Below are 13,279 nucleotides of genomic sequence, written 5' to 3'. Positions count from 1 at the left end.
TTAGTTAGCCAACTGTCAGTGGAGATTGTTGTTTCGTAATTTCCATGGTTTCCCATCAAAATTAGTCATTTGTTTCATTATTCTTGCGTTACTAAAATGTGGTTCATCGGTCACCTCGCAGCTACCTATAGGTCACCTGTTTCTGGTTTAGGTAGATATAGTGGATGTCAGATGACGCAACTATGCCTTTAGGAAGCCCATTGTGAATTCACCAGGACTAGAATTCTTTTACACTACATATGTCTCTCTAAACCACTCATGAAGTTGATCAACACAAAAAAAGTTTGGGTTAAAATAGAAATTTTTTACTTTGTTTTAATTTTCAATTTATTTTCATTAGGTATTTACATATTTATAAATTAATGTAATATTTTAGATAAAAAATAATAATTATAAAAATTAATAATATATAGATTTGTTTTTAAATTATTACACTTTTATTAGCTGTATTCGATTGGTCAATTCTCTGCTCGCTATCTTTGGGCGCTGCTCTCTTGTAAAAAAGTTTACATGTGAAAGCATGAATAAAGTTATTCAGTTGAATTCGTACAAGATAGAACGCGGCTACCTCATTAAAAATTCTATCGCCGCTTGCGTGAGTGCTACCAAATTTTGTTTTGCACATTTAGACCACTCATAGTGGTAAAAATTGCTCAAAAGACACGTATCATAAACATATTAAAAATGCTTCCAATAAAGTTAATGTAATGTAGCATATTTAATGAACTTGTTTATAAATTTTCATTTGGAACATTAGTTAGAACTATCCCTATAATCAGTTAAAATACCGGCTATAGTTTTGCGACTTATGTGGGGCGCTATACTGAAAGTGGATGTGTACTTTTGGTTCGTCGCGTTGGGTCTTTTAGCCACGAATGTACCGTGTTCATTGCCAAAATTGTGTAACAGGTATATATATATGGCTACATTAATGCTTTGTGTAAGAATGGGATGAACGATCACACCTACACAAGAGTCTCGGCGACATTCGCCAATTCGCCCTTAAGTAACTAATAGTATTATTAATATATTTTTCTAGTACCACGCTGTGGTCTTTCATCTGGGACTTCCCGGTACCTGACTTACAAGGTAATTCGCAGTTTGGATTTATTGTAGAACTATTAGATTTACACAGCAGAACTACGGATAATATTGGTTACAATTTCATATTTCGATATTGTGTTCGCCGCATAACAAAAAAATCTACATTACCTTGAGCTCTACTGCTTTTGAGCAAACAAACATAGCCATATGCTATTTGAATGGGAATCAAGCTCGATCCCAAGTAAATAAGTTTTGGTTAAATTTGTTGATTTGCTCATACAAATTAACAGAAATTTTAATTGAATTTCCGATATACATGTAAAGAAAGCCGAGGTTTTGTATAGTAGTTAGAGGTAGAAACTGTCGTAATATGTATTTTAAACGTTCATGGTAGAACTGAAGTTTATATATGCAATATTTTTGTTTATACATTATTTTTGCGCTACCAGTGTCACCCTGCATGAATTCGCTGTGTGTGTATGCATGGATGCAAGGCGAAATCATTTCAACTCGCCTTGCATGGACCTGTGGTTGTCAATTGTGAATGTGTGTAATTGTGTATGTTGTATGACATCGTAGAAACGATTTGTGACGGTCGGATTATTTCGGGGAGTAATTTGACGCTCTGTGCATATATCTGTTGCTACAAAATTTGGTTTCAATAGGACTGTTGAATTCGTTCATTTGCTAAAGATTATTTTTAATTGTCGGTTCTGTACCATTGCCATTTTTTTGTACAGAATGAGATCAGACAAAATGTAATATTTTTTAATAAAGTTATAAATAACTAATAACAGTATGCTAGTTTGCATTTGAGAAAGTGAATCACTGAAGTTCTGAAAATTTGTTTAAAAGAGTACATCTGAGTGGCCCTGGAAGGTGTGGGCTGACATGCATCGGTTTATTGCATTATGTTTTATTCTGTATCACAATAACTAAGAATCGTAAAAGCAAATAGAGGAAGTGGTTTAAATCTCAATACAGTGGTGTGCGCTTATCTCACTTTTGTTAATTGTAGTAAGTGTAGTCGAAGTGTGTACATTTAAAGTTATAATACAAGTTAAAAAGGATGTAATAATTGATTTCGTGTTGTAAAAACAAGTATAATAGAATGAAAAATTAAATTGATAGCGAGATAGTGTAATTAAAATAAACATTCTGGACTATAGTGTATACAACGCATCGTTTTGAAATTCGTAAGTAATGCATCAAATATGATTTATATGTTAAACAAATTTATTGTACAAATGTGTTAATTATTTATGCTTTCAAAACAAATTATACCGGGGCGGCAGCTGCAGGTATAGAAATATCGTATATTTGTTGTTTTCGCCCATTTCATTTGGGAGAGATCGTAAGAATCCAAATGACTACATATGAGAGCCATTCATCTCCTTAAACGAACGATTGGTAAAATATAAACTTATCTCTACATACACTTACTTTGACAGAAGTAATGAGTAAATTATATGCCTAGAAAATATTTCAAACAAAGATAATATTATATTATTATTTTTTTTAGAATTCACTAATTTCTAATATTAGTTTTTAGAATTGACTCATTTTAATAATAATTTTTCGTAGCTTGTGATATCTGAACGTATCCATATAATTGTGTATTCATAGTCAGCTGTCAACCCCGACGGAAAGAAAAAAATTGTATTGTAGAAGGGTCTTAATGGTCCTCCCCCTCTCTAACTCCCCTGTAATGTCATTGTCCGCCCAATGAGTTGATTACATGCTACCGTACTAGTTTGTATACGATTTTGCCTACATATATTTATGTGATATATTTTCAAAGCCTTTCATTTTCTAGTTATTGAAAATATTATTTCGGCTTATATAGCAATTTTCGAGATTCTTTTTTAGCTGTAAAAATATTTCACACATAATATTTTGCATTTTAATTATAATTATTTATTTCATAATAATGCGAAATTATTTCTAAAGCTGAGAAATAAATAAAATTCTGTGTCAAAACAAATACATATGTATGTAAATGTTTGAGTGTTTTCTCTAGATAAATATGCATATATTTATGAAATGAAGAGACTATAAATATTACTCCAGTTCATTGAATGACATTAAAAACATTTTTTAATTTATTTATTTATGCACTTTTCTTACTTATTTATTTTTATTGTTTTATTGTTATGTATTTATCTATGAGAGTTTTCGAGTCATATAGAGCTGTACGCGTCCAGTAATTTATAATTAAGGGCCTAATCCTCGCTTTGGTTCTAGTATTTCCTTATTTTCCACTCAATTTTCCCATTATACCCTATTTTGAGTTTTGAATACTACTTTCTTCGCTGAAATGCTTTGTAAGAGCACTCACCGAAATTTTTGGACTTTGATTAAGTTTTCGAATTATTACCATATGAAATATCTTCCTCGCTTTGGTTGGAATCTTTCCTTATTTTTCCCTCGATTTTTATACATTTTACAATCATTTGAATGTTGCAGACAATATTTCTGATAGGTTTTTACTCAAGAGGTGATTAGGTTGGGCCACCTCAAGCGATAACCGTTTGCCCACTATTTAAAAATACACTTTTGGTTATTGTGTATATGAAAATTGCAAAAATTAATCACCAATTAATTCACAAATTCGGTAAAGTACTGTTAATTGTGTAATACTTTCTAAGAAATAAACAAAATATATTTTTGAGAAGAGTTCTAGTGTCAAACTAATAAAATTTAATATACATGTTTTTTGTTGTTCTTGGTTGGTTTTTGCATTGCGTTAGCACTTTTATTTTGTATCAATTCCCTCTAAATAATATATGTAAACATCATTGAAAAAAACCGTTGAAATTTACAAAAAGGCAGTATATTTTTTGGAAAGAGAAAAAGTGTGTTTATTTGCAATGCGTAAATTAATTCTTGATATACTGTATATTCCGCATTGTGAAATTGTGCATTTATCTATTTTGCAAATTTGATGTCGGCAATAAAATTAGAATTTGGAAATTGCACAAGACAATAATAAAAATAAACTACATAAAAAATAACTACGGAATGTGAAGAATCGTGTCAAAATATTCTAAACTCATTTCTCCTGAATAGTGATTGTGTGCTTGTGTCTTATTTTCGTAATTACGTCCAGTAATTTTTGATTTAGAACTATCTATTTGGTTCTAGTCTTTCTTCATTTTCCGCTCGATTTTGCACATTATACAGTATTTTGAGTGTTACGGAAAACATTACTGATCAATAGATAGTATCGTTATGTTCCAAATGTTTACCCGATATATTATTCCTCTCTTTTTACATCTACTTTGTTGAAATTGAACAATGCCCACTCCACACAGAACCACATTTGTCCTTATTTAGATTTATTTGGGGCCATTCCGTATTCTTTATATGATGGGCCCAGTGATTAGACACGTAGCAATAATAGCACATGCTCCGGGCCCGAAATATATATAAAATTGTATTTATTGGATAGGAAATGAATTAATTAACAGATTTGACACCTTTTTAAGTATATCAATTAACACGTTCATGTAAAAATTAGTAATTTTTAATGATTATCGTTATTTTAAGAGCGTGTTAATCGACTGTTTATTTTTTAATTGAGTCACGATCTGTGGTTGCTTGATTTGTTATAAAAAATATATAGGCCAAGAACGTCTCAATCATCTCACTTTGATGAATGTGGAGTATGATTTTCTTAAATATTAAAGTATTGAAAATGTGATCTCTAAATTTGCGCATTTTACAAAAAAATTTATTTGTAACAGTTTTGTTTAATTTAATAACCTTAGCTTGAGAACCTATAGCAAACCAAGGGCCTCTTGACAGTATTTGCTACGGGCCAGAAAAAGCACTAAATCATTTTAATACGGATGTTATTAATGCTTGCGTTAATTTTGCCACTGATTATTCTATTTTTAAACTCTCGCAACAAAGTTGGAATAGAGAGTATAACAGTTTTGTTCACATAATGGTTGTTTGTAAGTCCTAAAACTAAATGAGTTAGATATAAGGTTATATATACCAAAGTGATCAGAGTGATAACCGAAAACCTATAAAGAGCTATAACTAAGCCATAAATTAAGCTATGAAATTTGGTACAAAGGATTGTCCTAGGAAGGGGTATATTTAGATGTCTCCTTATACAGTTCAAAAATAGAGGAAATAGTATTATAACCACGCCCACCTCCCAAACAAAACTTATGTTGAAAATCACCAGAAACCTTTAATTTCATTCTTTAATTTCATTATAAAGAAGGTACAGAAGAGCTGCACTCAAAATGGTATACAAAATTTTACATGGGCGTGGTTCCTCCCAAAACCATACCTTCGAAACTGCTCGACCCATTTCAATGAATTTCGGTTCATAATATCTGCTTGGCTTCCCAATGATATTTTATGAAAATAGTCCAAATCAGTTCACAACAATGCCTACTTCCCATACATAAGGACTTTGAAGTCAATCTGAATCGTTTACTATGCAATATATAAAGTAAGCACTAGTGAAGATATCGGAACAGAACTTTGGACAAATACTACCTTTATACTGTGGCATCGCCCTTCTAAAAATCGTCGAAATCGGACCATACATTTTTAAGGCCCCTCAGTGCTTCTAATAAATTTTTTCCGAGAATATACGTAAGTCTCTCAGATATTTTGAAGAAAATCAGAGGGAATATTTTTTCTTCTAATAATATGTCTTCGTGCCAAAAATGAGTGATATAGGGTCATAACTTCCCCTAGCTCCCATATATATGTATTACGATTTGAAACTTTGAATGGATTCTATACCATATATATGCCAAATACGTGAGTCAAATTTTGCGTTATAATAATAAAATTAAATAAATAAATTGCGAGAGTATAAAATGTTCCATTACACCCGAACTTAGCCCTTCCCTACAAGTTATTAATTAATCTAAAAAAAAATTGAAGTTTCTTCTTGTATAAGACCACTATAGAAATAAAGCTTCCGTGAGTTGATCCGTAAAAATAGTGCGCCTGGACTCACTGTGCGACCGTAGGTTAAAAAATTGTTAAAAATTGCGCATGTCAACTGAAATAGTATGTGGATGTTTTCTTTATCGAGATAAGTGTTCATTGATCTGATGAAGATGATGATGGTTATATTATTTAACAGACCATCGCTAGGGATGGTAATATCGGACGAGCAGAACCCAGCCGATCTGAGTGGCTGTTGAGTTTGGTTTCATGGCTACTGCTAGCGATTTGCCTTCCCGGCTCATTAAATCAAACATACTAGTGTTATGCTGTCTGGAGCAACGGAGAACTGTTGAGGTCCTTTATGGGCGTGGCAGTGCGCAAATTCAGTATTGATTATACTGGAGAGACGGTTGTTGGTTATTATTATGATTTCGTTAATAATCACAAATTGCTTATTAATAAAGAAAAATCACTTTAAACAGTAAATAATGTGTATAATATATATTTTATATTTTCTATGTTAATTGTTTCTTTGCAGGTTTTATGTTATGAATCATGCGGGTTATAATTTTGTTCCTTCTGGCATTCATGCTACATTACGTAACCTCTATAGGAAGCATCAATACCCAAAATAGCCAAATTAGAAGTATCGTTAGAATTAATGATAATAGACACATCAGCACAGATATTTTATATCCTCGCTCCTTACTAAATGCTGCACATATTCACAATACAGAACTTTTGAGCGATGAAGAAGAGATTGTCCAGAATAGCGACGGTATAATCGACGGCTTCACATCTGCTAGCTTGAAAACTGCGCTTACAGACAGCAATAGCGGAAGTTCTCCAGCTTCTTCTGCCTCAACACAGTTCGGCGGTGGAGATGACAGTGGGAAAGGTGGTACTGTAGATGTCAAAAACTATAGCAACATAATAACCAATGTTATTCACTTCGATACACCGTTGAATCATTTGGTTGTCGACACATTCACCGGACGAGTATTTGTGGGTGGTGTCAATTATTTATATCAACTTTCACCAGAGTTGGAATTACACGAAACAGTAAAAACCGGTCCAAAAAATGACTCGGTCGAGTGCACGGTCCTAGATTGCCCGGCGCATGCCGTACGCAAGCCTACAGATAATTATAACAAAGTGTTGCTGATCGATCGTGCGACCTCACGCCTAATTGCGTGTGGATCTTTATTTCAAGGAACGTGCACAGTACGTAATTTACAAAATGTCAGCATTGTGGAGCAGGATGTGCCCGATGCAGTTGTGGCGAATGATGCAAACTCTTCCACTGTGGCATTCATAGCGCCAGGCCCACCGCAACCGTCGATCACCAATGTCATGTATGTCGGTGTCACATACACAAATAACTCGCCATATCGAAGTGAAATACCGGCTGTAGCATCACGCTCACTGGAGAAGACTAAAATGTTTCAAATAGCGTCATCAGCAGTGACAACGGGCACAAGAACCTTTATAAATTCGTATGCCAGGGAGGGCTATTTAATTAATTACGTTTATGGATTTAGTTCGGAACGATTTTCATACTTTTTAACGACACAATTGAAACACAATTATCACTCTTCGCCCAAAGAGTATATAACAAAAATTGTACGCATTTGCCAGGAAGACTCGAACTATTATTCATATACAGAGATCCCAATTGACTGTATAACGGGTGGTACTAAGTATAATCTCGTGCAGGCCGGCTACTTGGGTAAGCCTAGTATGGATCTAGCCGCTAGTCTGGGTATAACAGTACAAGATGACGTGCTGTTCGGTGTATTTAGTGTTGGCGATGGAAATGTATCTACTGATAATTCAGCTTTGTGCATTTACTCTTTAAAATCGATTCGGCGGAAATTTATGCAGAACATTAAATCTTGCTTTAACGGCGTTGGGTCACGCGGCCTGGACTTTATATCACCAAATATGTTGTGCGTACCAACTGTAAGTATTATGCAAAAAGTGGTTGTTTTGTGAAATTAAATAAAATGAATAATAATTTAACGAATGTAAAGTAATAATTTTTATCAGCATGTCTCAGTATTAAGCTTCACACATTATATGTTTTAGTTGTAAATTTCACAAATTTGATTAAAAAGTTTTCCCAGTACTTAATAGGTGTGTTTTATTTGACCAGCAAATTAAGCTATTCACTTAGATGTGCAAAATGACAAATAGGGAAAATTGGTTAATAAATTCGACATTTTTTTTTTTCAAATAAATAACACTTCAGTTGAGAGTTACCGCCCGCATTGCCAACACAATTCATTTTTAGCGAATATATGAAATGCGCTAAATGCGTTTTAATGGACTAAACTATTAGCTTTTTATGGTCAAATAAAACGCGGCTATTATAAAAATACAATTCTATGCGATGACTTTAATCAAATTGCCTGTAGACATCATTTTTCCATATATTGTTTTGCATTTTCATTTTCAATAGAAATTACAAACGATTGGCGAGGATTTCTGTGGACTTGACGTGAACTCGCCATTAGGAGGCGAACAACCCATCGCCGTAATACCAGTTGCAAAGTTTGATACTCGGCTCACATCAGTTGCGGCTACAAGCACTAGTGGTTACACGGTGGTATTCATTGGCACAGCAAATGGACATTTGAAAAAAGTAGTCGTTGAATCGGTGGACTCGGCGAATGAGTACGCGGACATACCAATTAAAGTCGGCTCTCCTATCAATAACGATATGCACTTTGATAGCCGAAATCTTTTCATATATGTAATGTCGCAAAATGAAGTGGCCAAAGTAAAGGTTTATGATTGCTCCGACTACCGTACGTGTGGCGAGTGTTTGGGTGCACGCGATCCTTATTGCGGATGGTGTTCGCTGGAAAACAAGTGTAGTCCACGTGCTAGTTGTCAAGATGATGCAAACGATCCATTATACTGGGTTAGTTACAAAACAGGCAAATGCACTACAATTACTAGTGTTGTGCCTCATCAACTGCAGCGTACTACAGCAAGAACTTTAGAATTGATTATCGATCACTTGCCACAATTGAAGGAGAACCTTGTATGCGCATTTACCACTGAAGAAAAGGCACTCTTCACTAATGCTACAAAGAAGCGCAATGGTGTGAATTGTACAACGCCACGTACAGATATGCTGCCACAAATAGAACAAGGAAAACACCATTTTACCGCCAAATTATCCGTACGCACTAAGGATGGCCCAGATCTGGTCTCCACAGATTTTACATTCTTTGATTGTAGCACACATTCATCATGTACGCGCTGTGTATCTTCGGAATTTCCTTGTGATTGGTGTGTGGAAGCGCATCGTTGTACGCATGATACTGCTGAGAATTGTCGCAATGACATACTCGTTACTGGTGTGAGCCGCATCGGGCCTAGCTACCGCTCAGGTCCTGGATTTTGTCCAACTATAAATGCCACTGGGGAAGGTAGTGAGATGCTTGTAGCTGCTGGCACTAGTAAATCCATAAAAGTGAAAGTGCATATAATCGGGCAGTTCATAGTGCAAACACGTTTTGTATGCCAATTCAACATCGAAGGGCGTGTGACTAGTTTAAACGCACAACTATTGGGCGATACTATATACTGTGACAATATGGAGTTTCAATACACTTCACGCTCGCCCAATTTAACTGCAACTTTTGCAGTTATTTGGGGTGGCTCCAAACCTCTTGATAACCCACATGATATTCATGGTAAGTACTAAGTAATATGCATTTAATTAATAATACTGCTATCGATTGGCTAAGCGTTATAGAGAAGCCAATATAACACACTATCCAGTAATTCAAACGAACAGGCAGCATCTATGGTGCAGCCCTGCGCTAAAATGTACTCTCAAGCATGCACAATAGTTTTGCTTTAAAAATTGTTTAAATTTGGCTTCTAGTTGCGTCCATGCTTAACGTTTGATTTACACCTCAATTGTGTAAGACTACTGTAGAATAGTCGCTGGTGCAGTTGCCCTTGCTACTGAAACAAGATTTCATATTACGATAGGCTATTTGTCTCAGTAGCCTAGAATACGCAGATAACAGCCCTGAGCTTAAATTTTCGACAATCATTTTGAAAATACTTGGCAGCATTGTTCAAATGTGAGTGACAATTTGTGCAGTTAAAGATACAAATATGTGAACAAAAATAAGTTATTTGTATTAATAGGTTGGGTGGGTTTCAGAGGCTAAAAACAAGGGTATTTTTAATTTATTGCACTATTTAATAAGACAATAAATTTTATTAATTAATTTTGAAAATGTGAAACCCACCTAACCCCTTAAAATATAAATAAAACTATGTTAAGTAGTTATGAATTATGTTTCTTGAGTAGGGAGGAAAGCTTGAATGACGCATTCATTCGATGGCAAATTAGAGATCGTTACAATCTTTTGCGTCTTCCACTTGTGAAATACGCTAAAAATTAATATGTTATTTGTTATGTTTACTATAATAATAATGTTTACTATAATATCAAATAGATTTAAAATATATTTCGGTATATCAAAGAAAGCATTTTCATACTTATTGCCGTTACATTGTTCGCTATTTGTTACTTTAAATTTTATTTTAGAAACAACTCATTTAATTCATTTTTTATTTGTACTTACAATTTTTCCGCGATCTCATTATATATATAGCTTTACTCAATATATATTGAGGAACCTGATCTTCATCAGTAGCCTGTTTTTGACATATTTGGATATTAGAATGAGGATTGATAGTAATAGATAATGTGCAAAAAAAAAGCGACTGATCGCCAGTAGCCTCTCATAAAGTATTTTGTGGTCTGCGGTCGGCTTTGGGCGACTAGACTCAGGTTATTATAGATACATAATAGGGATGTTAATCAATTAAAATATATTTCAAGTTAAAAAATATTTGTATTTTTCTTTTTGAGAATACTTTTTTTGGTAAATTGTAATTTAATTCAACATATTTTCAATATATTTTCCGTTTAGTTGTAATATACAGATGTCGTGATATGGCTGATAGCTGTGGCATGTGTTTGGCTTTATCAGAAAAATATAATTGTGGTTGGTGTTCATCGACAAACACTTGTGAAGTAGAAGAACAATGTAATAAGAATAATGAGGGGAAAACCGATTGGTTGAATCGCATGGAAACTTGTCCCAACCCTGAAATTCATTTGTTCTACCCAAAAACTGGTCCTTGGGAAGGCGGCACTAACATTACTATACGCGGCATCAATTTAGGCAAGAATTTCTCCGACATATATTCGGGCGTACGCATAGCTGGCATAAGCTGCATGCCTTTCCAAGAGTACTATGTTGATACGAAGGAAATTGTTTGCAACGTGGATAGTCCCGGGGTGCAACTATATCGTAGTGGTCGCATTGTTGTACAAATCGGAGATTACAGAGGTGAATCAAAAGAAGATTATGAATTTGTTGATCCGAAAATTACAAATTTTTCGCCACAATATGGTCCAGTTTCTGGTGGTACACATTTACGTATAGTGGGGAAATACTTGAATGCCGGATCTCGTATACAAGCATTCATAAACGAGCATCTGCGTTGCGAGATAATAAGCGTAGATGTTACGGAAGCAATATGTCGCACTGCACCGTCGCCGGGTATCATAGAGGGTCGTCTGAAAATGTTATTTGACAATGGACCACGTGAGTTTAACGAATATAACTTTAAGTACGTGCTAGATCCCACTATCGAGCAGGTGTCATCAGGCCCTAGTAGCCAACTAAAAGTACCACGCGGCATACCAGCCGGAGGCATTGAAATTGCCGTAACCGGCACGCAGTTTAACTATATACAAAGTCCAAGAATGTACGTAAATTATAAGAGTAAAATATTTTATAGTCAATGTAAGGTGCGTTCGGCAACGGAGATGCTTTGCTATTCGCCTGTAATTGAAACTGACAATGAGGTATTCGATGCAGATAACCCGGAACTACTAGATTATGGCTTTATTATGGACAATGTATTGCGTGTACAAAATCTTTCCAGTAAGCATAATAATCATTTTGAGCTTTACCCAAATCCTCTATATTACAACTTCGAAGAGGATATCAAATATTATAAAAGCGAATACTTAACAATTAATGGGCGAAATTTGGATCGCGCTTGCAAGGAAACCGACGTTGTAGTGCGCATTGGCAAAGGCATTTGTAACATAACATCTTTGTCACGTCAACAATTGACATGCCGTCCACCACCAGAAGTAGCCACAGAATCAAGCAACGAATCGGGTCCGGAAGTAATTGTGCGCATAGGACACACTCTGGAATATCGTATTGGTGTTTTAAGCTATGCATCGCCAAATATAATGCATGATTTAAGCAAGAATGTTCAGCTAGGCATTGGCGCAGGTACAGTGGTGATTCTACTGATCTTTGTTGCATTTCTTGTAGCGTATAAAAAGAAGACTTCGGAATCCAATCGCGTATTGCGCAACATGCAAGAACAAATGGATATATTAGAGCTACGTGTTGCGGCCGAATGTAAAGAAGCTTTTGCTGAGCTTCAAACTGAAATGACAGATCTAACCGGTGATCTTACATCTGGTGGTATACCCTTTCTGGATTATCGTACATATGCAATGAAAATCCTGTTTCCCAATCACGAAGATCATATTGTGTTACAATGGGAGCGTCCGGAATTACTGCGTAAAGAAAAGGGCTTACGTCTTTTCGGCCAACTCATAATGAATAAAACATTTTTATTGCTTTTTATACGTACACTCGAATCGAATCGTTACTTTTCTATGCGTGAGCGTGTTAACGTCGCTTCTCTCATTATGGTAACACTGCAATCGAAATTGGAATATTGCACCGATATACTGAAAACCTTACTTGGCGATTTAATTGAAAAATGCATTGAAGGTAAGAGTCATCCAAAACTGCTGCTTCGTCGCACCGAAAGTGTAGCGGAAAAAATGCTTAGCGCGTGGTTCACCTTCTTGCTGTACAAGTTTTTGAAAGAATGCGCTGGCGAACCACTGTATATGCTGTTTAGAGCAGTCAAGGGGCAAGTAGACAAAGGACCAGTTGACGCGTGCACACACGAGGCACGCTATTCTTTAAGTGAAGAAAAACTTATACGTCAACTTATCGATTTTCGCCCAATGACCGTATACGCTAGTATTATACAGCAGCCAATATTCTGCAATAGTATTGATATGATGCCAACGCATACCGAAAATGTACCAGTGAAGGTACTAGACTGTGATACAATTGGACAAGTTAAGGAAAAGTGCTTGGACACAATATATCGTAACATTCCCTGGAGTCAGCGACCGCGTAGGGATGACTTAGACTTAGGTACGGGT

At 35.2% G+C, this 13,279-nt stretch overlaps 1 protein-coding gene across 2 annotated transcripts in view; it reads left to right on the top strand.

Moving 5' to 3' along the window:
- The first annotated feature begins 1,601 nt into the window (after nucleotides 1-1,601).
- LOC105219006 (plexin-A2) overlaps nucleotides 1,602-13,279 on the top strand; it is a 28,747-nt gene continuing 17,069 nt past the window's right edge. For both annotated transcript variants that reach the window (XR_008472190.1, XM_054235663.1), the window contains exons 1-4: nucleotides 1,602-2,240; nucleotides 6,506-7,929; nucleotides 8,429-9,674; nucleotides 10,935-13,271. Coding sequence is in view for 1 of the 2 variants with exons in the window: in XM_054235663.1 (XP_054091638.1) it covers nucleotides 6,523-7,929; nucleotides 8,429-9,674; nucleotides 10,935-13,271 (4,990 nt within the window). In the remaining variant the exon portion in view is untranslated. The remainder of the gene's footprint in view (nucleotides 2,241-6,505; nucleotides 7,930-8,428; nucleotides 9,675-10,934; nucleotides 13,272-13,279) is intronic.

This window comes from Zeugodacus cucurbitae, chromosome X (assembly GCF_028554725.1).
Source record: "Zeugodacus cucurbitae isolate PBARC_wt_2022May chromosome X, idZeuCucr1.2, whole genome shotgun sequence".
NCBI lineage: Eukaryota > Metazoa > Arthropoda > Insecta > Diptera > Tephritidae > Zeugodacus > Zeugodacus cucurbitae.
Note: the sequence above shows the minus strand (reverse complement) of the source record. Positions and strands in the feature narration are given on the sequence as shown.